The following is a 22,705-nucleotide window of genomic DNA, read 5'->3' as shown; positions in this document are numbered from 1 at the left end:
CTTTGCATTCGAGGTTAGTGATCAATTCCATTACAAATTCCTTTGTAATGTAAATATTGTCCATAATGACAATGTCTTTGATAAGAATAGACAAGGAATGCAGATAAAACCTTTAAACTTCATAATATCCTTCTTTTGGACATATGTTTTCATTTTTTAACATCACTTTCGTTTTTATATCTGACACATACCAGATTGCTTTTACAGAATAACTCAGGTGCCATCGTAAAATGTGAACCCATAGTAGGAAAATGCCAGTCTGTCTTTTACTCCAGTGGCATGCCAATGTTCCATTTAAATGTAATTAAATGCATGAACAATCTGCTTTCCAAGACTGAAAATATTTGAGCAAGTCATCAGTACTTTTCAATGAGTACAATATCAATCCTGACATGAGAGACAACTTGACCAAAACCTGTTCAAGTTTCATCAAGACCACTTGGATCCAGACCTCATCACAACCATGGAGCAAACAGGTGAATTCCACAGATAAAGTGAGAATGACTGCCCTGACATCAAGGCAGCATTTGACTGAGTGTGGCTTCGAGGAATCAAGGTAAAATTGAAGATAATGGGCATCAAAGAAAAACACTCCAATGGTTGGTGGTTGGAAGTCAATCATGCCACACCTTGCAGGAATTCCTTACCAGTCATCTTCAGCTGTTTCATCATAAGGTCAGAAATGGGAATGTTTACTGGTGACTGCACAATGTTCAATTCCTTTCACAATTCCTCAGTAAATGAGGCAGTCCATGCCTGCATGCAGCCAGACCTAGACAACACTCAGTTACGGACTAATAAGTGGGAAGTAAATTTGCACAACAGAAAGGTCAGGTAATGGCCATTTCCAACAAGAGAGTCTGATCATCCACCCTTAACATTCAGTGACATTACCTTCACCAGGTTTCCCATCAACATCCTGAGAGTTACCATTGACCAGAAACTCAACTGAGCCATTCATTTAGATTCCATGGTTACAAAAGGCTGGGTATCCTGTGGTGAATGACTCACTTCCTGACACCCCAACCTGCCACAGCTACAAGGCACACATTCCAGAGTGTGATGGAATGTTCTCAATTTGCCAGTTCCAACAACTCTCAAGAAGTTCAACAATATCCAGGACAAAGCAACACACTTGAACAGCACCCCATCCACCACTACACTGGCAACAATTCACAGTGGCCAATTAAGTAACCAACCTGCATGATTTTGGAACGTGGGAGGAAACTGGAGCACCTGGGGGAAACCCATGCAATTACAGGGAGAAAGTGCATATTCCACTCAGACAGGAACCAAGGTCAGGACTGAACCCAGGTCTCTGGTGTTATGAAGCAACATCTCTGCTAGTTGTGCCACTGTGCCACAGGGTTCTGAGATGACTGATGAGGCCAATGTGGAAGCCACAGACCCTGCCACAAATGGAGCAGGAGGTACCTAATGGAGTGGGCAGATGGGTAGTTTCTGTGATGTTGCGCTGCTTTTGTCATCTGTTACATGACTGCTGTGTGTTCCTGAGACATGAGCTCAAGGTTCTCAATATTGTCCCAAATGCTCCTTCTTTGCTCTGGATCAGTTATGGGTCAGGGATTCCCATGAGTCAGTGGGGATGTTGCATTTTCTCAAGGAGGCTCTGAGCACCTCCTTGAATCTCTTCAGTTGTCCACCTGGTAATTACCTCCCAGGACAGAGCTCAGAACAGACCACCTGTTTTGGGACTCTGACATCACATCAAAAAAACATGATCAACAGTTGAAGAAAATCAGTCACTTGGAATCTCAACAGTGGCAGAAGGACCACAAAGTCTAAGTAATGGATATGATGGGCATAGTGCATTATGCTTATCCAGAAGTTATATGTGAAATAGCTGAAACGTAGATGATTGGGGGTGACCTTATAGAGGAATACAAAATCATGAGGGGCATAGATGAGATGGATATTCACAGTCTTTCTCCCAGGGTAGGGGAGTCTAAAACTAGAGGGCATAGGTTTTAGGTAAGAGGGGAAAGAGAAAGGGACCTGCGGGAAACTTTTTCACGCAAAGGTGGGTATTTGCAATGAGCTGCCACAGGAGGCTGTGGAGGCAGGTACAATTATAATGTTTAACAGATATTTAAACAGGTAAATGGATAGAAAATGCTTAGAGGGATATGGGCCAAATGCAGGCAAATGGGACTAGCTGGATAGCTATCTTGGTTGGCGTGGATGAGTCAGGCCAAAGTTTCCATGCTGTTCAACTCTATGAGCTCCTAAACATGTGATCATCTCAGCTTGCTTAAATTGGTGATTTAAAACTCATATTCAGAACATGGCTTTGTGGCTATCTTTAGTTACCTTGCCTTTACACAAATCACCCTATAGAAATAGTACACTGATAAGACCAGGTTTTCTGTAATGGGTGCATTAATTTCATTTGATAAGCTTCCATTGATTTTAATGATTTAACTAAAGTGGACACCTTTATTAGTTTTGTTTGATGACCCCCTTCTGATTTTGATCCCAGGTAAGAATCTGTGTACCTCCCCAGGTGATGTGGAATTGTTTTCCTGTGAGTGGCCATTCAAAAACAGGCACAGCCAGAATGTTGCCTGAAATCATGATGATATTGAGCCACACAAGCCATTCACTGCCTCTTGGCAACCATGCCTTTGCACCATTCTGTTGCTTTGTGCTCATCACTGTACTCATTGTTGTAATTATTATTATGTATACTGTGAGCCTTATGTGAGCAAGGAATTTCATTGCATCCTGGTGTACATGACAATAAACTAATCTGAGTTGTATGTGTGTTACTAAAGCTGTCAGAGAAAAAAGCTGCAGGTAGAGTCACAAGGTCATACAGGCCCTTTGGCCCAACTCGTCCATACTGACCAAGATGCCTATCTAAGCTAGTCCCATTTGCCCACATTTGGCCAATATCCCACTAACTTTTCCTATCCATGTACCTGTCCAACTGTTTTTTAAATGTCGTTGTTGTACCTGCCTCAACCACTTCCTCTGGCAGCTTGTTCCATATACACACCACCCTCTGCGTGAAGAAATTGCCCCTCAAGTGCCTTTTAAAACTTTCCCCCCTCACCTTAAACCTATGCTCTCTAGTTTTTGGTTCCCTTTCCCTGAGAAAAAGACTGTGTGCGTTCCCCTATGCTCGTGATTTTAGATAAAATAAGATTTCTTTACTAGTCACATGTACATCGAAACACACAGTGAAATGCATCTTTTGTGTTGAGTGTTCTGGGGGCAGCCTGCAAGTGTCGCCATGCTTCTGGCGCCAATATAGCATGCCCACAACTTCCTAACCTGTACATCTTTGGAATGTAGGGGGAAACCGGAGCACCTGGAGGAAACCCACACAGTCATGGGGAGAACGTACAAACTCCTTACAGACAGCGGCCGGAATTGAACCTGGGTCGCTGGCACTGTAATAATGTTACGCTAACCGCTACACTACCGTGCCTGCCCTCTATAAGGTCACCCCTCAGTCTCCAAGGAAATAAAGTCCCAGCTTGCCCAATCTCTCCCTATAACTCAGTCCTGGCAACATTCTCGTAAATCTTTACACTCTTTCCAGCTTTACGATATTTTCCCTAAAACAGAGTAACCAAAGCTGTACACAATATTCCAGGTGCAGCCTCACCAACATCTTTACAACTGCAACATAACGTCCCAACTCCTGCACTCGATGCCCCGACTGAAGAAGGCCAGCGTGCAGGACACCTTCTTCAACAACCTGTCTACCTATGACGCCACTTTCAGGGAACCATGTACTTGTACTCCAAGGTCCTGCTGTTCTACAACACCTCCCAGAGCCCTACCGTTCACTGTGAATCCTTGTTTTATGTCTCGAAATGCAATAGCTCACACTAAGCAGGAATGAACTCCACACCACTGCCCAGCTAATCAAGATCCCCCACCTCCTTCACTAAGACACCACCTATTTTAGTGTCATCTGCAAAACAGGGTAACAGCAAATAAAGTAATCTTTATTGATCACAACTCACCTTCAACCCCAAAATAACATTTGCCTTTTAAATGTGGGTCATAATGGGGGACTTGTGGAAGTGTAATGCTTGACCTATCCTCCTTGTGCTGGAAGTAGTTGGGCTGCTCGGAGCTATTGGGTTGGCCTCTGATCCCGGACCGGTGCAGAGACTGCGGAGTCAGGGGAATGGAGCCGCGGAGCTCCACGCCGCATCGCCGAAGGCCCGGCCACTCGGTGCCGCTCAGCAGCCCGAGCCCGGTTCGCCTGAGCCGGCTGCAGGAGAAGGAGGAACTACAGCAGCTGAACGACCGCTTGGCCGCCTGCATCGAGCAGAACTGCCGTCTGGAGGCGGAGAAGGAGGCTCTGCGGCGGCAGCTCGCCGAGTGCCGGGAGGAGGACAGCTCCCAGTTCCGCAACACCCGCCGCCTCTTGGAGACCCAGCTGGCCGACTCCAGGCAGCAGCTGGACACCACAGCCGCCGAGCGGGCCCGGCTGCAGGTGGAGCTGGGCAGGCTCCGCGAGGAGAACCGCAAGCTCCAAGAGAGGTACCGCGGCCGTGCACCCCGCACTGCCACCGTCCGCTCACAGCATCGGCGCACGGATCAAGGGCTCCCCACCCCACCCCACCCCACCCGCATCTCCCTCCATCTCCTCTCCCCACCCCCATCTCCTCCCCAGCCCATCTATCCCCATCCTGCCCCACCCCACCCCCTCTCCACCCCCTCCCTGCCTCATCTGCCCCATCCCGCCAATCTCTCCTCCCCCCCCCCCCCCTTTTTTTGCATTGGGTATTAGTACAAAAGTATAGTCGTTTTGATACAACTTTACTGGGTGTTGGTGAGATTAAATCTGGAGAACAGCACACAGTTTTGGTCTCCATATTTAAGGAACGATGTGCTTGCATTGGAGGCATTACAGAAATGGTTCCTTGGGTTGATTGCTGGGATGAAGGAATTGGCATATGAAGAACGGTTGAGCAGACTGGGCCGATCTATACCCATAGTCGTTCTGAAGAATGAGGGTTGAACATATTGAAACATACAAGATTCTTGGGGGGTGACAGGGTAGATCCTGAGAGGAGGTTTCCACTGGTGCGAGTATCTGCAAGTAAGGATTATGGGTCCAGAAAGTGGAATTGCCCAGTTTGGGTAGAGACAAAAAGAAGTTTCCTTACTTATGGTTGTGGCTTTTTGGACTTATCTATCCCAGTGATCTGTGGAGGTGGAGTCATTGGATATATTCAAGGAGGAAACTGACAGATGTTTGAACTACAAGAGAATTGAGGGATGTGGGAAGAGTAGTGTAGGGATTAGCATAATGCTATCACAACGCCATGACCCGGGTTCAGTTCCGCCGCTGGTTGTACATTCTCCCCGTGTCTGCGTGGGTTTCCTTCGAGTGCTCCGGTTTCCTCCCACATTCCAAAGACATACGGGTTAGGAGCTGTGCGTGTGCTATGTCAGTGCCAGAAGAGTGGCGACACTTGCGGGCTGCCCCCAGCACATTCTCAGTAACGCAAAAAAAACGCATTTCACTGTGTGTTTCAATGTACATGTGACTAATAAATAAATATCATATCTTATAAATTGGTGTTTATAAGCCATGACCTTACTGAATGACAGGGGAAGTTCAATTGGCCTACTCCTGGCTCCCATTTCTTAAACTGGAACCAGTACAAATGGGTACACTCTTCCCTCCCACCCCCATTACTATTTTTCAACTTGCCAGATATCCCAAAGGATAATAATCCAAAATAATTAATTTTTGCTGTTTGCTTTCTTTTTAACAAATAATGGTAGCTCTCTTGATAACTTGACAATATTGGCAGAAATTCGGGCTGAATATTGTGATATTTACACATCCATTAGAGAGGGGATCTCTGACAGGCAGGAATCAAAAATTCTAACCCCCTCTAAAGTAAAGGTAACACCTTTTAACATTTTTGTTTGAAATCAGAACTACTAAGGCCCCTTGAGAAAAGATTCGCATTCACAAGGGCTTCATTATATTCTTTAAAAGCAAATTAGGTGACAATTGGCAAGTGCGAAACATAAGCCTACTGCAAAAAAAATGAGCTTCTAAAATTGGGGTTGCTTGCATTAATGAATGCCCTGTTCATATATTAATAAGAACTAACAGTTTATTCTGTATCTAGCAAGTTTTGGGAGCTTTTTTTTTCAGAAGTACAAGGCAGTTTGGAGATGGAAGCTTTAAAATTATGGAGACGTGCAAAATCAGTTTTCATGTGAAGTAAAAGTTTGAGTTGGAATCTAATTCTGGATGTATGATGATGAGATTCAGGCATGGCAGATTGACTGGCCTTGTGAACTAAAGAGGAACGATATTGTTGATCCTCAAATGGCACCAGGAGACATAATTTTTTTCACAGATGAGCACCTTATGGCAGATGGAATACAGCGTAGGGAAGTGTACGGTCATGCACTTTGGTAGAAGGAATAAAGATGTAGACTATTACCTAAGCGGGGAGCGAATTCAGAAATTGGAGATGCAAAGGGACTTGGGAGTCCTAGTACTGGATTACCCAAAGGTTAACTTGGAGGTTGAGTCGGTAGTAAGGAAGGTAAATGCAATGTTAGCATTCATTTCGAGAGGACTAGAATATAAAAGCAAGGATGTAATGCTGAGGTTTTATAAGGCATTGGTCAGACCATATTTGGAGTATTGTGAGCAGTTTTGGGCCTCATATCTAAGGAAGGATGTGCTGGCATTGGAGAGGGTCCAGAGGAGGTTCGCAAGAATGATCCCAGGAATGAAAGGTTTAACATATGAGGAGCGTTTGATGGCTCTGGGCCTGTACTCGCTGGGAGTTTAGAAGGATAACGGTGGATCTCTTTGAAACTTACCGAATATTGAAAGGCCTGGATAGAGTGGACGTGGAGGGGATGTTCCAGTAGTGGTAGAATCTAGGACCAGAGGGCACAGCCTCAGAATAGAAAGGCGTCCCTTTAGAACAGAGGTGAGGTGGAATTTCTTTAGCCAGAGGGTGGTGAGTCTGTGGAATTCATTGCCACAGACAGCTGTGGAGGCCAAGTCATTGGGTATATTTAAAGCAGAGGTTGATAGGTTCTTGATTAGTGAGGGCATCAAAGGTTACGGGGAGAAGGCAGGAGAATAGTGTTGAGAGGGAAAAATAAATCAGCCATGATTGAATGGCGGAGCAGACTCGATGGGCCGTACGTCTTATGGTCTTATCAAATAAAGTGTTTTATTTTCAGTTGATGCTGTCCATTGGAGAATTGCCTGTGCATCAGTATTGGTCATTGGGTAAAATTTGTCTTGTGTCATTTTAGTAGTTGCAGTACATTGTATAGCTCTGCTTGTATGCTACTTGGTTTCATTTGTCAGGAGGTTTTGTGTATTAGCCAGGTCCAGTTCAGTTGTATGTTGTCCTTGGAGAAGATGGTTTTAAATGGTGTGTTTTTATTTGGTTTATTTACACAAAATATTTAAATATCCTCCATTTTCATAAACTAAAATAAATATTCATTTTCTTCAATTGCCTTCATACCAAAATGGGGCATTCCTTTATTTCCTTACTAACCTTTTTACCATTGTCACTTGATGTCAGTTCTACATTACTTTTTCTAAAAATGGGTGATTATCTATAATAGGCTCCAAGTGGAGAATATTCTGTTCTCTCAGTTCCATCTTCTCACTATTTCACTTTTCACTGAACTCATTTTCTGAAGAACTGACAGTGTGTTTTCTCTGAAAATCTTCAAGTGTGACACACATTTGCCATCTGTTTTTCATTGAGCTTGTTAAGATAATTTGTTGTCAAGAATAACTGTTAGATCATGTGAAGTATGAATTACTGTGTACCATGAAATGAAAATACTGTCATTAATGCCGTATTAGTTGTAATGGGAAACTATTATAGATCTGCAGTTGTATAACTGAGTAACCTTTTGGAGATTTTCCTAACAGTGGTATGAAAGTAAAATAGTGAACTTGCAAAGACCTACTAATTTCTATTAGGATCAATGTAAAATTGATGTAAAAATGGACCTCACGGTGGTCTGTTATGTTCCTGGTTGTAGACTTGTTTATATCTTCAGTGCCAGGTTAGTGGAGTGATAAGGCCACTGGTAATTAATGATTACAAGCATCAACAGAGTCTGTAACATACCATATGAACTTATAAAGCACGTCCCAGAGGGTAGAATAATGTCTTTTTTTTGCAGCAAGTGACCTTGTAGAAATTTAATTGTAATGATGTTTTTAAAATAACATATTGATTCCACTCTCGTCTGATTAGCATTTGACCTTGAATTAAGTCAATGGTTTCTAGCAGGAGTGGGGTTAACCTACAGGATGAACAGGTAGCTTTTGCCATTGCCACTCCAGAACAAAGATCACCTCAGTCTTGGTCATTAACTTACAGTGTTCAGATGCCACTTGCATATATGCAAATTCAGAGGCTGAGCTCCAAGTCAACATTGACTTCTTCACAGGTGCATACAGAAGGATGGACTTTACAAAAAGTAGCTGGAAGACATAGGTCCTCCAGACACAGCCAGGCATACTTTCCCACAGAGGAGTAGCCCTTCTGCCCCTGACCCACTCTAGCATTGGCTGGATAAATCAAGGTCCATGACAACACACAGACAACACGACCCACCTACCTGAACAGGTTAAATGTGATGAGACCTTTGATGCTGCGGAGGTTGGCCTGTAACAGGATGTGGTAAGTAGATGCAGAAGGTAGGTTCCTTAGCCCCTTGTGCCTCTCCACCAATGAGATCAAGGCTGATTTTTTTTTTTACTTCCTCATTTTTCTGTACTATTGGTATTGGTTTATTATTGTCACTTGTACCGAGGTATAGTGAAAGACTTGTCTTGCATACCAATCGTACAGGTCAATTCATTACACAGTGCAGTTACATTGAGTCAGTACAGAGTGCATTGATGTAGTACAGGTAAAAACAGTAACAGTACAGAGTAAAGTGTCACAGCTACAGAGAAAGTGCAGTGCAATAAGGTGCGAGGTCACAATAAGGTAGATTGTGAGGTCATGGTCCATCTCATCATATAAGTTCAATAGTCTTATCACAGTGGGGTAGAAGCTGTCCTTAAGTCTGGTGGTACGTGCCTTCAGGCTCCTATATCTTCTACCCGACGGAAGAGGAGAGAAGAGAGAATGACATGGGTGGGTAGGGTCTTCAAATATGCTGGCTGCTTCACCAAGACAGCAAGAGGTAAAGACAGAGCCCAAGGAGGGGAGGCTGGTGTCCGTGATGCGCTGGGCTGTGTCCACAACTCTCTGCAGATTCTTGCGGTCCTGGGCAGAGCACTTGCCATACCAAGCTGTGATATATCCAGATAGGATGCTTTCTATGGTACATCGATAAAAGTTGGTGAGAGTCAAAGGGGACAAACCGAATTTCTTTAGCCTCCTGAGGAAGTAGAGCCACTGGTGAGCTTTCTTGGCCGTGGCATCTATGTGATTTGACCAATATCCCTCGATTGTTTTTAATAACCAAAAATTTTTCAATCTCTGCCTTGAATATATTTGGCCAATGAGCTTTTGCAGTCCTCTTGGGTTGAAGTCCAAAATTTCACCACTCTCTGAGTGAAGTAATTTCTCCTCACATTTGCTTTCCATAACATTGGGAGCCACATCTCAGCAAAAGATGGTGAAATCTACCACTTACTCAAAAGGGCCAGCATCGTCTTTGACTGACTGATGAAAAGAATGTTTAAACACCATGACCTCAATCATAGCACCAAAATCATGGTGTACCAAGCAGCATTGATCCATACCCTCCTGTAATCTTTGGAGACATACAGATATTACAGTTGGTACTGCCAATATAGTTTTTGCATGATCCTCCAAATTTGTTGTCAGGATAGATGAAACAGTGTTGACATAACATAGATGAGATAGCATCTGGAGTATAGGTCCTTCCTGGATTATGTATGTTCAACTTGTGTACAGTCCACACATGCATATGAATGTTCAGGAGATCGACTGGATGAATTTGACAGCTGCCGCAGGGCTGCAGGCATCTTCTGTTTGCGGCAATATCATTGCATTTTGCAGAGAAATCTGGTTGAGTTAAACGCCCTGGTTTAACTACACGTTGCCTTTGGCTCACTGGTGTTTTTAATTTAGTGCTGGGCAGCTGTATTTCGGACTTGCAAACTCTCTGGGTTATGAACCATTCTCGGGAATGGAACCCTGGTGAGGACCAGTATTTTGCACAGTTCTGGCCTCCCAACCTAAGGAAGAATATACTTGTGATAGAAGGAGTGCAACTCAGATCGATTCCTATGATAGCAGGTGTGTCACAAGGAGAGATTAACAGTCAAGGTCTAAACTCTCTTGAGTTTAGAAGAATGAGAGGTGATGTTACGGAAACATACATGTTTATGGGAACTGACAGATTAGACATGGGATTGCCATCTACCTGGCGTGTCTTGAACTAGTGGTCACATCTCAAGGTAATGGGTTGGCCTGTCAGGATTGAAGTGAGGAGAAGTTACTTCATTCTGGGGTGGTGAATCTTTGGACTTTGACCCAAAAGGGTTGTGGAAGCTCATGGGTTGAATAAATTCAAGGCAGAGATCGCAAGACCTTAATATTAAAAACAATCAAGGGACATCAGTTAGTGCAGAAAAGTGAGGAAATAAAAGAACAGTCTTGATCTCATTGGATGGTGGAGAGGCACAAGGAACTAAATAACCTACCTCTGCATCGATTTCCTCTGACCTGTTCCAGGCCAACGTCCCCAGCATCAAGGCACTGATCATACTAAACCAACTCGGGTATTTTGGCCTTTATCTGTGTGCCTGATACTAAACTCCTAAAGTGAGCACCAAACCCCCATCCCTGCATAAGATCTCTGGTAGGATAGGGAAAATGTTTCAAGGATGTGCTCTAAGCTGTCTTGAAAGATTGCAACATCCTAACTAACTCAAAGGAATTCCTGGACCACAAAAGCTGAACATAGAGAAGGAGTATCAGGAAGGCACCGTACACCTCAAATCTTTGCAACAGGAAAACATGGAGGCTATGTGCAAACAGGAAGGAGCATGCAACATCCCAGACAACCAATTCACTTGTGCCATTAAGTAATGCCTGCCCACCTGTGTCAGAGTCTGCAGAAGGCATGGAGGGTTCTTCAGCCACCTCTGAACCCACAGAACTGGACTGGAAGCAAGCCTTTCTCAACCATGAAAGACTACCTAAGAAGGGGGGACTGATGGTAATCTAATCATTGGCTGTTCGGGTAGACTGGAAGTCCACAATTGACCATGCCTTGCTTGGTTGAGTAGATATGTGTGCTGATTTTTCTGATCTTCCCAGTTGGTGTTTTAGCCTTATTATTTTATTGTAAGTATATAAATGATCAAGTCCCAAAGAGGAAAAAGTATGTATATTTCTATTTGATAATCATTCCGATTACACCTTTTCTTCAAAAAGAAAAAATCAATTGCAATTTAAATTTCAAATACCGAGCATTTTTATGAAAACTTGATATCATTAAGATGTGCACCTTGTATTAAGTTGAATTCCTTTTGGTACATTTAGCTATTCCTAATTTCTTGATGTTGCTAAGAACCCATCTCAACACGAAAGCTGAAACTTATTAGAACATAGAACATAGAAAAACTACAGCACAATTCAGGCCCTTCGGCCCACAAAGCTGTGCCGAACACGTCCCTACCCTAGAAATTACTAGGCTTATCCATAGCCCTCTATTTCACTCAGCTTCATGTACCTATCTAACAGTCTCTTGAAAGACCCTATATCGTATCAGCCTCCACCACAGTTTCTGGCAGCCCATTCCACGCACTCACCACCCTCTGAGTAAAAACTTAGCCCTGACATCTCCTCTATATCTACTCCCCAGCACTTTAAATCCATGTCCTCTTGTGGCCACCAATTCAGCCCTGGGGAAAAGCCTCTGACTATCTACCCTATCAATACCTCTCATCATCTTATACACCTCTATCAGGTCCCCCCTCATCCTCCGTCTCTCCAAGGAGAAAAGGCCGAGTTCCCTCAACCTGCTTTCATAAGGCATGCTCCGCATTCCAGGCAGCATCCTTGTAAATCTCCTCTGCACCCTCTCTTATTAGATGTTTTAATTTTGTAGATTAAAAGTGGGGAAATTTGTGGGTTTATAAATTGTTGCATTATGAGCAGACGTGCCTCCATTTTTGGGGATAAACAGCTCTGGTTGTTGTGATGGTTCCGACGTATTTGTGTAGGACACATCAAGGTTTGTAGAGTTGGGGATTAGCTGATGGTAGGAGCTTTGAGATCCTGCGTGTCAAAGTTCAATCCTGATTTGTCTCAGGACATAAGAATGGGCTTCAATCAGTTATTACTAGTGGGCAGGTATTACTTAATGACGCAGGTGAATAGGCTGTTTGAGATATTGCATGTTCCTTTCTGTTTGCACATGGCCTCCATGTCTTCCTGCAAGTTACAAGTCTAATGTAATCAAAATGCTGATTAGCTTCACTAATTCAGTTTGAATTTTGGATTTGGAGTTTCTTTTTCATTTCAGCTTTCTAAGTGCAAATGTACGTGAATTTATTGAGGTAGGAAAACAACAGTACAAGGTGAAAAAAAAGGTAACAACTTTAATCCAGTAATCAAATATATCTTCTGTACAGCTGATGTATTTAATAACTTTCCTCTTTCATTAATTTCAGAGTGCAGAGAGCAAGGCTTCTAATGTGAGCAAATGTACTTCAACCTGCTTCATAAATCCACTTTTCCCATTATATAGCTAGTTGAACATAGCAAAGTTAAAGGCTTTTTCTTACATTTGTGGAGGTATTAGTGTAACTATTTTTTGTTGCATCTTCCAGACCTCTGTCATTTGTACATCTGATTTTCTGAATTTACTTCATTTATGGTTAAATGACTTTGCACATGGACAATTAACTTGGGTGAATTTCTATATCCATGTTTCTTGGTTTGAAATAACTGATTTGTATTGTATTTGCATCACCCTAAGGTGGCCCAACAGTACCTCTACTGGAGGTAACATGCCTTTAACCATAGAACCATTGAACAATACAGCACAATACAGGCCCTTTGGCCCATCATGTTGTGCCGACCTTTAAACCACGCCTAAGACTATCTAACCCCCTTCCTCCCACATATCCCCCTATTTTAAATTCCTCCATATGCTTATCTAACAATCTCTTGAACTTGACCAAAGTATCTGCCTCCACCACTACCCCAGGCAGCACATTCCATGCACCAACCACTCTCTGGGTGAAAACCTCCCTCTGTTATCTCCTTTGAACTTCCCACCCATTACTTTAAAGCCATGCCCTCTTGTAGTGAGCACTAGTGCCCTTGGAAAGAGGGGCTGGCTGTCTACTCTGTCTATTCCTCTTAATATTTTGTATACCTCTATCATGTCTCCCCTCATCCTCCTCCTCTCCAAAGAGTAAAGCCCTAGCTCCCTTAGTCTCTCTTCATAATCCATACTCTCCAATCCAGGCAGCATCCTGGTAAATCTCCTCTGTACCCTTTCCAACGCCTCCACATCCTTCCTATAATGAGGCGACCAGAACTGGACACAGTACTGTAAGTGTGGTCTAACCAGAGTTTTGTAGAGCTGCATCATTACCTCACAGCTCTAAAACTCGATCCCACGACTTATGAAAGCTAACATCCTATCAGCTTTCTTAACTACCCTATCCACCTGTGAGGCAACTTTCAGTGATCTGTATATACACAGAACCCCCAGATCCCTCTGCTCCTCCACACTACCCAGAATCCTGCCATTAACCTTTGTACTCCGCCTTGGAGTTTGTCCTTCCAAAGTGTACAACCTCACACTCCTCTGGATTGAACTCCATCTGCCACTTTTCAGCCCAGCTCTGCATCCTATCAATGTCCTCTGCAAGCTTCGACAGTTCTCCATGCTTTCCACAACACCACCAATCCTTGTGTCGTCTGCAAACTTGCTAACTTACCCTTCTACCCCCTCATCCAAGTCATTAATAAATATCACGAAAAGTAGAGGTCCCAGAACCGATCCTTGTGGGACACCACTAGTCACAGCCCTCCAATCTGAATGCACTCCCTCCACCACAACCCTCTGCTTTCTACAGGCAAGCCAACTCTGAATCCACATGGCTAAGCCTCCCTGGATCCCTTGGCCTCTGACCTTCTGAAGAAGCCTACCATGCGGAACCTTATCAAACGCCTTACTAAAATCCATGTAGACCACATCCACTGCACTACCCTCATCAATCTTCCTGGTCACCTCCTCAAAGAACCCTATCAGGCTCGTGAGACATGATCTGCCCTCCACAAAGCCATGCTGGCTGTCCCTAGTCAGTCCATGATTCTCTAAATGCTCATAGATCCTATCTCTTAGAATCCTTTCCAACAGCTTGCCCACCACAGACGTAAGGCTCACTGGTCTGTAATTCCCTGGACTATCCCTACTACCTTTTTTGAATAAGGGGACAACATTTGCCACCCTCCAATCCTCCGGTATCACTCCCATAGACAATGAGGACTCAAAGATCCTAGCTAACAGTTCTGCAATCTCCTCCCTCGCCTCATGGAGCAGCCTGGGGAATATTCCGTCAGGCCCCGGGGACTTATCTGTCCTAATATTTTCTAACAGCTCCAAGACATCTTCTCTCTTGATATCTACATACTCTAGAACATTATCCTTACCAACACTGTCCTCAGCATCATCAAGGCCCCTGTCTTTGGTGAATACTGAAGAGAAGTATTCATTGAGAACTTCCACAGCTTCCAGGCACATCTTCCCACCTTTGTCTCTAATCGGCCCTACCTTTACTCTCATCATCCTTCTGCTCTTCATGTACGTGAATAAAGCCTTGGGATTCTCTTTAACCCTACTCGCCAAAGCCTTTTCTTGTCTCCTTCTTGCTCTCCTCAGCTCCTTCTTAAGTTCCTTCCTTGCTACTCTATATTCCTCATGAGCCCTATCTGATCCTTGCTGCTTACACCTTATGTATGCTGCCTTCTTCTTCCTAACTAGTTGTTCTACCTCTCTTGTCACCCATGGTTCCTTCACCCTGCCATTCTTTCTCTGCTTCACCAGGACAAACTTATCCCTAACATCCTGCAAGAGATCCCTGAACAACGACCACATCTCCATAGTACACTTCACTTCAAAAATGTCATCCCAATTTACACTCTCAAGTTCTAGCCTTATAGCCTCATAATTTGCCCTTCCCCAATTAAATATCTTCCCGTCCTCTTTGCTCCTATCCTTGTCCATGACAATGCTAAAGATTAGGGAGCGGTAGTCACTGTCCCCCAAATGCTCACCCACCGAGAGATCTGTCACCTGACCCGGTTCATTACCTAATACTAGATCTTAATATGGCATTCCCTCTAGTAGGCCTGTCAACATACTGTGACAGGAATCCATCCTGGACACACTAACAAACTCTGCCCCGTCTAAACCTTTGGCACTAAGCAGGTGCCAATCAATATTTGCGAAGTTGAAGTCTCCCATGATAACAACCCTGTTATTCTTGCACCTTTCTAAAATCTGCCTCCCAATCTGCTTCTCAGTATCCCTGCTGCTACCGGGGGGCCTATAGAATACTCCCAGTAGAGTAACTGCTCCTTTATTGTTCCTAACTTCCACCCATACTGACTTTAGAGAGGATCCTTCTACATTATCCACCCTTTCTGCAGCTGTAATAGTATCCCAGTGTGTACAGTATACAGTGTGACAAATTTAGGAAAGTAGCCTGCATTATAAATATAATCATAGGAATTTATAATGTGGAGGGAACGTTCACAGGAAATGTTCACATAATAATATAGCTACCTAGATATGACTGGCAGCTCATCATCTTAGTTGCTGCTCGGATCTTGCTATCTGTGCAAGGTGCAATTTAACTATAAACACAAGTATAAATTGAAATTTAATGGATCTTGTGAAATGTCCATAAAAATGACGACCTTACTCTCGAATCTCTAGTTCAAGCCTCTTGTCAGTTGCATTCATTGTCTCCTTAGAATTGATGCTTAGGAATTTAATTGGGAAGAACAACAGAAATTTTCTAACTTCCACATAAGAACTTTTGAGAGAATTGCTGCTTTAAGTGTCAATGTGAAGCCTTTAAAGTTTTTCAGTATCTTCATGTGGATATATTTTCCTGGTTTAAACAACTTTTGTTATCTTTCTCCCAGCATATTGACATTGGTATACTAAATGGATTGAAGCTTTCACATCAATACTCAGCAACTGTGAGTAAAGTAGGTCAGATGCTGGGATGTTTTAGAAGTGCAATGTTGGACTAGAATTTTGAGGTAATCCTGTCTCTACAACTAGTGTAATGGCGCTTAACATCATTCTGGTCGCTGCAGTGCAAAATAGGATCCGATTAAGAGCTGCTAGAACAATGGAAGTTACGAGAAGGAATTATATAAACTGGAAAAGAGAAGGAAGCAGACTTCAGCTGTAGTACAAATCTAGCCTTGGATTTCTGCTACCTGATGTTTTCTTTTAATCAAATTGTGGGACGTCCTTTGCTTTAATCAAATTATTTTGCTATAAATCCATCCAAAGGAATCATGTGTTTTGATATCAATTAATTTTTTAAGACTGGCTGATAAACAAATTCTAGTCAAAGTGGAAAAGTTGAAGTGAAAATCAAATAAATGGAAGTAATATTATATTCTTTCAGAAATGCAAAAAAGGAGTCTGAGTTGAAATCTGCTTCAGTCCAGTTGAGAGTCCAGGAAACTCTGTTGAATTCCAACAAGACTCAGCTGGCTGCATCGCTGAGTGAGAAGAAGAATTTGGAGAGTGAACTGTTTGAAGTCAAAGCTCAGCTTGCAAAAGTAGGCATTTTGTATCAGAGTTATTGATCTGCATCCTAGTCAGAAGAAAAAAAAAGTTGATTGCTGTAATGTCTTTTCTATTTTAATATAGGCTAATTCAGTTGTCCGTGATACCAAAGCACAACTTCAAGATGAAATGTTACGAAGATGTGACTTAGAAAACCAAACACAAACATTGCAGGAGCAGTTAGCTTTCCAGGAAAGCCTCCACGAGAAGGTAGGTACTGAAATCACTGAGAAGCCAAGGCCAGATTCAAAAGAAGACACAATCCATATACCTTGTGTACTAATCATAGATTGATAGAGTTATACAGCATGGAAACAGGCCCTTTGGCCCAACTAGTCCATGCCAACCAAGGTACTTTCCTAAGCTAGACCCATTTGCCTGTATTTGGATCATACTGCTCTAAACCTTTCCTATCCATGAACATGTCCAAATGTCTCAAATTTAAATTTAAATTTTATTAAATTTTTTTAAATTAAATTTGAATTTTATTTACAGCGTGGTAACAGGACCTTCCGGCCCAATGAGTCCGTGCCGCCCATTTTAAACCCAAATTAACCTATCCGTACGTCTTTACAATGTGGGAGGAAACCGGAGCACCTGGAGGAAACCCGCGCAGACACGGGAGAACGTACAAACTCCTTACAGACAGCGACGGGAATCAAACCCCGATCGCTGGCACTGTAATAGCGTCTTGCTAACCGCTAAGCTACCGTGCCGCCCTAAGTGCTAAGTGTTGTAATTGTATTCACCTCTGGCAGCTTGTTCCATATACCCAGCATCCTCAGATTCCCTTTAAATCTTTCCCCTTTCACATTAAATCTATGCCTTCTAGTTTTAGACTTCCCTACCCTGGGAAAAAGACTGTGATCATCCACCTTATCTATGGCCCTCGTGATTTTATAAACCTTTGTAAGGTCACCCCTCCACCCCTTTCGTTCCAAGGAAAACAATCCCAGCTCTCCGGTATCCAGTCTCTTCTTATAACTAAAGCCCTCCAGTCCTGACAACATGCTTGTGAACCTTTTCTGCATCAGCTCAAGCTTAATCACATCCTCCCTATAGTACGGTGACCAGAACTGCACACAGTATTCCAGGTGTGGTCTCAGCTCTAACATGACATCCCAGCTCTTGTACTCAGTGACCTGTCCAATGAAGGCAAGCATGCCATGTGCCTTCTTCACCACCTTGTCTACCTGTGTCGCCACTTTCAGGGAACTATGTACTTGTACCCCAAGGTCTCTCTGTTCTACAGCACTCCCCAAGGCCCTATCATTCACTGTGTACGTCCCACCTAGTGTAACTTCCCAAAATGCATCACTTCACACTTGTCTGAGTTAAACTCCATCTGCCATTGCTTTGCCCACTTTCGCAGTTGACCTCGATCCTGTTGTAACCTTAGACAGGGTTTTTCATTGACACTGTGATATTGCATATGGGAAATTCCATCTCTTTCTTCTTGTAACTAGCAGCCTTGTTGGAAGCACCCAGTGAAGTTCCTTTCTGTGTAACGGTTCTGGTGCAGGTGATAACAAAACTGCAGGATCAGTTGCTTAATATGCTAAGAAACACCTGTACAATAAAAGGAATATTAATTCAAAATATGACTAAGCTGAAACATAAATTGGTTCAAAGGACATATAAGTTATGGCAAATAACTTCTTATAATTGCAAGAGGGAATTTGGGAGAAACTTATTTAACAACTGAATTTGCAGATTGCTATTACAGGGAATATTGAGGCAAACAGCATGGATACATTCAAAAGGAACCTGGATAAGCATGAGGAGAGGAAAAGATTGTGTTGATATGAAGTAGATACACATTGGCATGGACCTGTTTGGGTTGAATGGCATGTTTCTTTGTTGTAGTTATTTTGTTACTTTGCTATTTTGCTGTTTCCCATTGCATGTGGCATTACAAAAAAATAAGTGAATAATAAACATACATTCAGTTTAGGAGGATTGATGTAGTGACTACGACAAATATCAGGCTACAAGCTTACTGTCTGGTTGTAAATATTCCAGACAACAAGATTTTGGAAAGGAGTAGGATTTGTATTGATAAAAGCTGAAATTGTTACAGTTGGCGAAAAAAGATTTCCGTTAGGGTAAGCAGCCAATGTGAAGAATAGTCCAAGAACAGCAAAGCTTGGAAGGTTGGTGGTCATTGTCCATTCATCTTGATAGTTGTGACATACTGGGAGGATATATAAAAACAGAGACTAAGGTAGCAATTGTGCATTAAAGCAAACATTTAATTTTCAAATGGATTCAGACAGCTGAGCTACACATGGGGTAATGGGAAACATTTTCTCGAATGTATTCATTTTCTAAAGTCAGAGAGTTATACAACACAGAAACAGGCCCTTCGGCCCACCATGTCCATGCTGACCAACAAATACCTGCCTATCTGTACAAATCTCATTTCCCAGCACATAGTCCAGAGCCTACTATCCCTTGGTGATTTCGGTGCTCATTCAGATGCTTTTTAAATGTTATGAGAATATCTGCCTCTACCACCTTCACAGACAGTGTGTTCCAGACTCCAACCACCCTCTGGGTGAAAAATTTATTCCTCGTCTCCCTTCTAACCCTCTTACTCCCCACCTTGAACCAATGCCATTTGGTCTAAAACACCTCTGCTAAGGGGAAAAGTTTCTATTTACCCTATCGATCCCTCTCATAATTTTTTTACACCTCCAGGACCTCTCAGCCTCCCCTGTTCCAAGGAAAACAAACCAAGCCTATCCAATCTCTCCTCAGGACTGAAACATTCCGTCTTGGATCCTGGTGAATCTCCTCTGGACCTCTCCAGTAGAATCATGTCCATCCTATTGTTTGGCAACCAGAACTGCACACAATAATCCAGCTGTGGTCTAACCTACGTTTTATAAAGTTGTACCAAGATCTCCCTGCTTTTCCTAATGAAGACAAGCATCTTGTATGCCTTCTTCACACCCTATCTGTCTGAGTTCAACCTTTGGGGATCTTTGGACTTATAACATCAAAGTGCCTTTGTTCCTCGATCCTCCTTGGGACCTTGCCTTTCATAACATATGTTTTACCCTCATTCAACCACCCTAAAATACATCACACTTATCAGGATTAAATTCCATTGCCGTTGCTCTACCAACGTACAAACTGACCTATGTAATTCTGTACCCTAACACTACCCTCCTCGGTATCAAGAACACCACTACTTTTTGTATCATCTGCAAACTTACTAAACGTCACAGAATGGACGAGGGAGCAGGTCATACTAGGCTTGGTATTGAGAAGCAAACCAGACCAGTACGTAACATTTAAAGGATTTCCTTCACATTTAATGACTATGTGCTGCAATCCAATATTTGTGTTTGAGAGAAAAGGAAGCTTTTTTTTAAGGAAAGTAAAGACTACAGAAAACTGTTGCCAGACAATCTTGCAGAAAACAATAGAAAGTATTGGTAAAATATTGGACTTCATAATGCACAGATAGGCACACACAGACACATTGCCTGTCCTTAATGATTGTACTAGTAATGGGCTGTAACTTGAACTAATGAAGACTCATAATTAGGAGGTGTGGGCATCCTTCACCACACTGGATTCATTTACAAGTTAAAGCATGTCATACTTGAATCAGAATGACATGCCTCCTGCTGAAAGGAATAACTTAATGGAATCTAGATCTCTACCTGGCATCCTGAACAGCTGAGAAGCTGCATTATCTCTAGAGTCAACTGTCGGCACGGCTAATCTCAACGAGAGAGCAGGTCCCCTGCACTGCGGATTCTGGGTAAAGAATATTTTTCCCCTCAGTGGAAAAGGACCCAGGAAATATTGAATTTGGAAATGCAATGAAAAACAAATGAGATCTCTTCCTGCTGGCAGAGCTACAGAATTAGACAGGATTCCAGATGTGTGCAGTAGAGAAAATTTAAAATTAAGGAACCTTAAAGTGATACAGCCATTCTGGGGCATTCTACTCATTCAGTTCACTATGCATACAAAATTGCAAATAAAGGACAATGTCATTCAGGACCTTTTGGTTTTCCTGATTTACTTGACAAATTTATCTATAGCCCTTTAAAAGCAAAAACTCCATTGCATAGCAATCTTGGTCAGCAAATGAGGTAAGTGATAAAGCCAGGTTTATCTAGTACAAAAAGTGAAATTCTGCAAATTTAAGGTTCAATAAATAACAGCAAAAGAATAGACATAAAGTAAAAGGGAGACATGAACATTTTTCAGTGATAATAAAGTAGTTAGCAATAAAAGTCTTTGTTGGCAGTACAACTGAGTAGAAACTATAAAAACTGGCTGAGTTACTAATTTATTTAATTTACTTCAAAGATCTTGCAGAATTAAATTGTTAAAACCTGGCATTTCTGGTTGTATATTTTAGACCAAGCTATCACTGAATATAGAGAGTATTCTTGTCTCTATCTCAGCTTTTTAAACGAGCCAGTATTAATTCCAAAGAGAGAGAAACCAGTCTGCCTCATTTCATCAGCCCTGAATGGGATTGAAGTATGCAAGCAACATTTTTGGATGATGTTGACAGCTGCTTTACTTTCCAGAAATAGCCTGCATGCTAAATTTATGGTTTAAGCAGTGCCTTTGTAATTGCCGCTTATGTTACTGACAAATGGTCAGTATAGTCTTGTCAGTAATTAATCCTTCTGGCTGTATTAAATATGGCTGATTGACTTGGTAGGGCTGTATATTAAGAGAAAAGCATTAGTCAAGGGAAATGTTGGCCCATGAGCGACAGACACAGGTGGGACTATAACGTAATAAACAAATGTTACTCTGCATTCCTCTGTGTGGAGGAAGAGGTTAAGATACTATTAGTACGAGCAAATATAAATAAGTCCAAGGAGGAGGTTGCATACAAATAAGATCATGACTGAACTGACTGTAACCTCAGCTCCACTTCCCTGACTACCCATGATAACCTTTCACTCCCTTGCTTATCAAGTGTCTATTTACCTCTAACCTAAAAACAGTCATAGACTCTGTTTTCAACACTGTTTTGAGGAAGAGAATTCTAAAGACGCGCAGCCTTCTGGGACTACAAATCTTGTGTCATCCCTGCCTTAAGTGGGTGACCACTTATTTTGTAACAATGACCCCCACTTCTTAAGATAAGATGTGTTTATTAGTCACATGTACATTGAAACACAGTGAAATGCATGTTCTGGGGGCAGCCCGCAAGTGTCGCCACGTTTCCAGTGCCAACATAGCATGCCCACAACTTCCTAACCCGTATGTCTTTGGAATGTGGGAGGAAACCCACATAGTCGTGGGGAGAATGTACAAACTTCTTACAGGCAGTGGCCGGAAATGAACCCGGGTCCCAGGTAACAGCAGTATGCTAACCGCTACACTATCGTGCCTCCCCTTGATTCTCCAGCCAGAAATATCCTCTCCACACTGACCCTTTCAGGACCCCTAGATTGTCCACCCTGTCAGGACCCCTCAACCCCTTGTTTCAATCAAGATCTCTCTTACTCTTCTAAACTTCAGCAAACACAAACCTACCCTGTGCAACATTTGCTCATGAGATAATCTGCCCAGTCCTGGTTTTAGTTGAGCAAACCTTATCTGAACTGCTTCCATCGCATTAATTTCTTTCCTAAGTAAGGAGAATGACACTGTACACCATATTCCATAAGTGGTCTCATGAATATCCAATATAATTGAAGCATAACTTCCCTTCTTTTGCAATCGGTTCCCCCAACAATAAACAATAACATCCTAATTACGCACAGTATCAGCCTACTAGTCTTTTGCAGATCATGCACTAGGACATAAGATAAGATCTTTATTAGTTACATGTACATCAAAACACACAGTGAAATGCATCTTTTGCGTAGAGTGTTCTGGGGGCAGCCCGCAA

At 42.6% G+C, this 22,705-nt stretch overlaps 1 protein-coding gene across 3 annotated transcripts in view; it reads left to right on the top strand.

The window, feature by feature from the left end:
* The first annotated feature begins 3,999 nt into the window (after nucleotides 1-3,999).
* The window catches only part of LOC127583991 (lamin-L(III)-like), a 61,083-nt gene continuing 42,377 nt past the window's right edge, over nucleotides 4,000-22,705 (top strand). For all 3 annotated transcript variants that reach the window (XM_052040468.1, XM_052040467.1, XM_052040466.1), the window contains exons 1-3: nucleotides 4,000-4,524; nucleotides 16,661-16,817; nucleotides 16,909-17,034. In XM_052040468.1, coding sequence (XP_051896428.1) covers nucleotides 4,166-4,524; nucleotides 16,661-16,817; nucleotides 16,909-17,034 — 642 coding nt within the window. In that variant the 5' untranslated portion in view covers nucleotides 4,000-4,165. The remainder of the gene's footprint in view (nucleotides 4,525-16,660; nucleotides 16,818-16,908; nucleotides 17,035-22,705) is intronic.

This window comes from Pristis pectinata, chromosome 28 (assembly GCF_009764475.1).
Source record: "Pristis pectinata isolate sPriPec2 chromosome 28, sPriPec2.1.pri, whole genome shotgun sequence".
Lineage (NCBI taxonomy): Eukaryota > Metazoa > Chordata > Chondrichthyes > Rhinopristiformes > Pristidae > Pristis > Pristis pectinata.
This window is presented reverse-complemented; position numbering and strand designations above follow the sequence as displayed.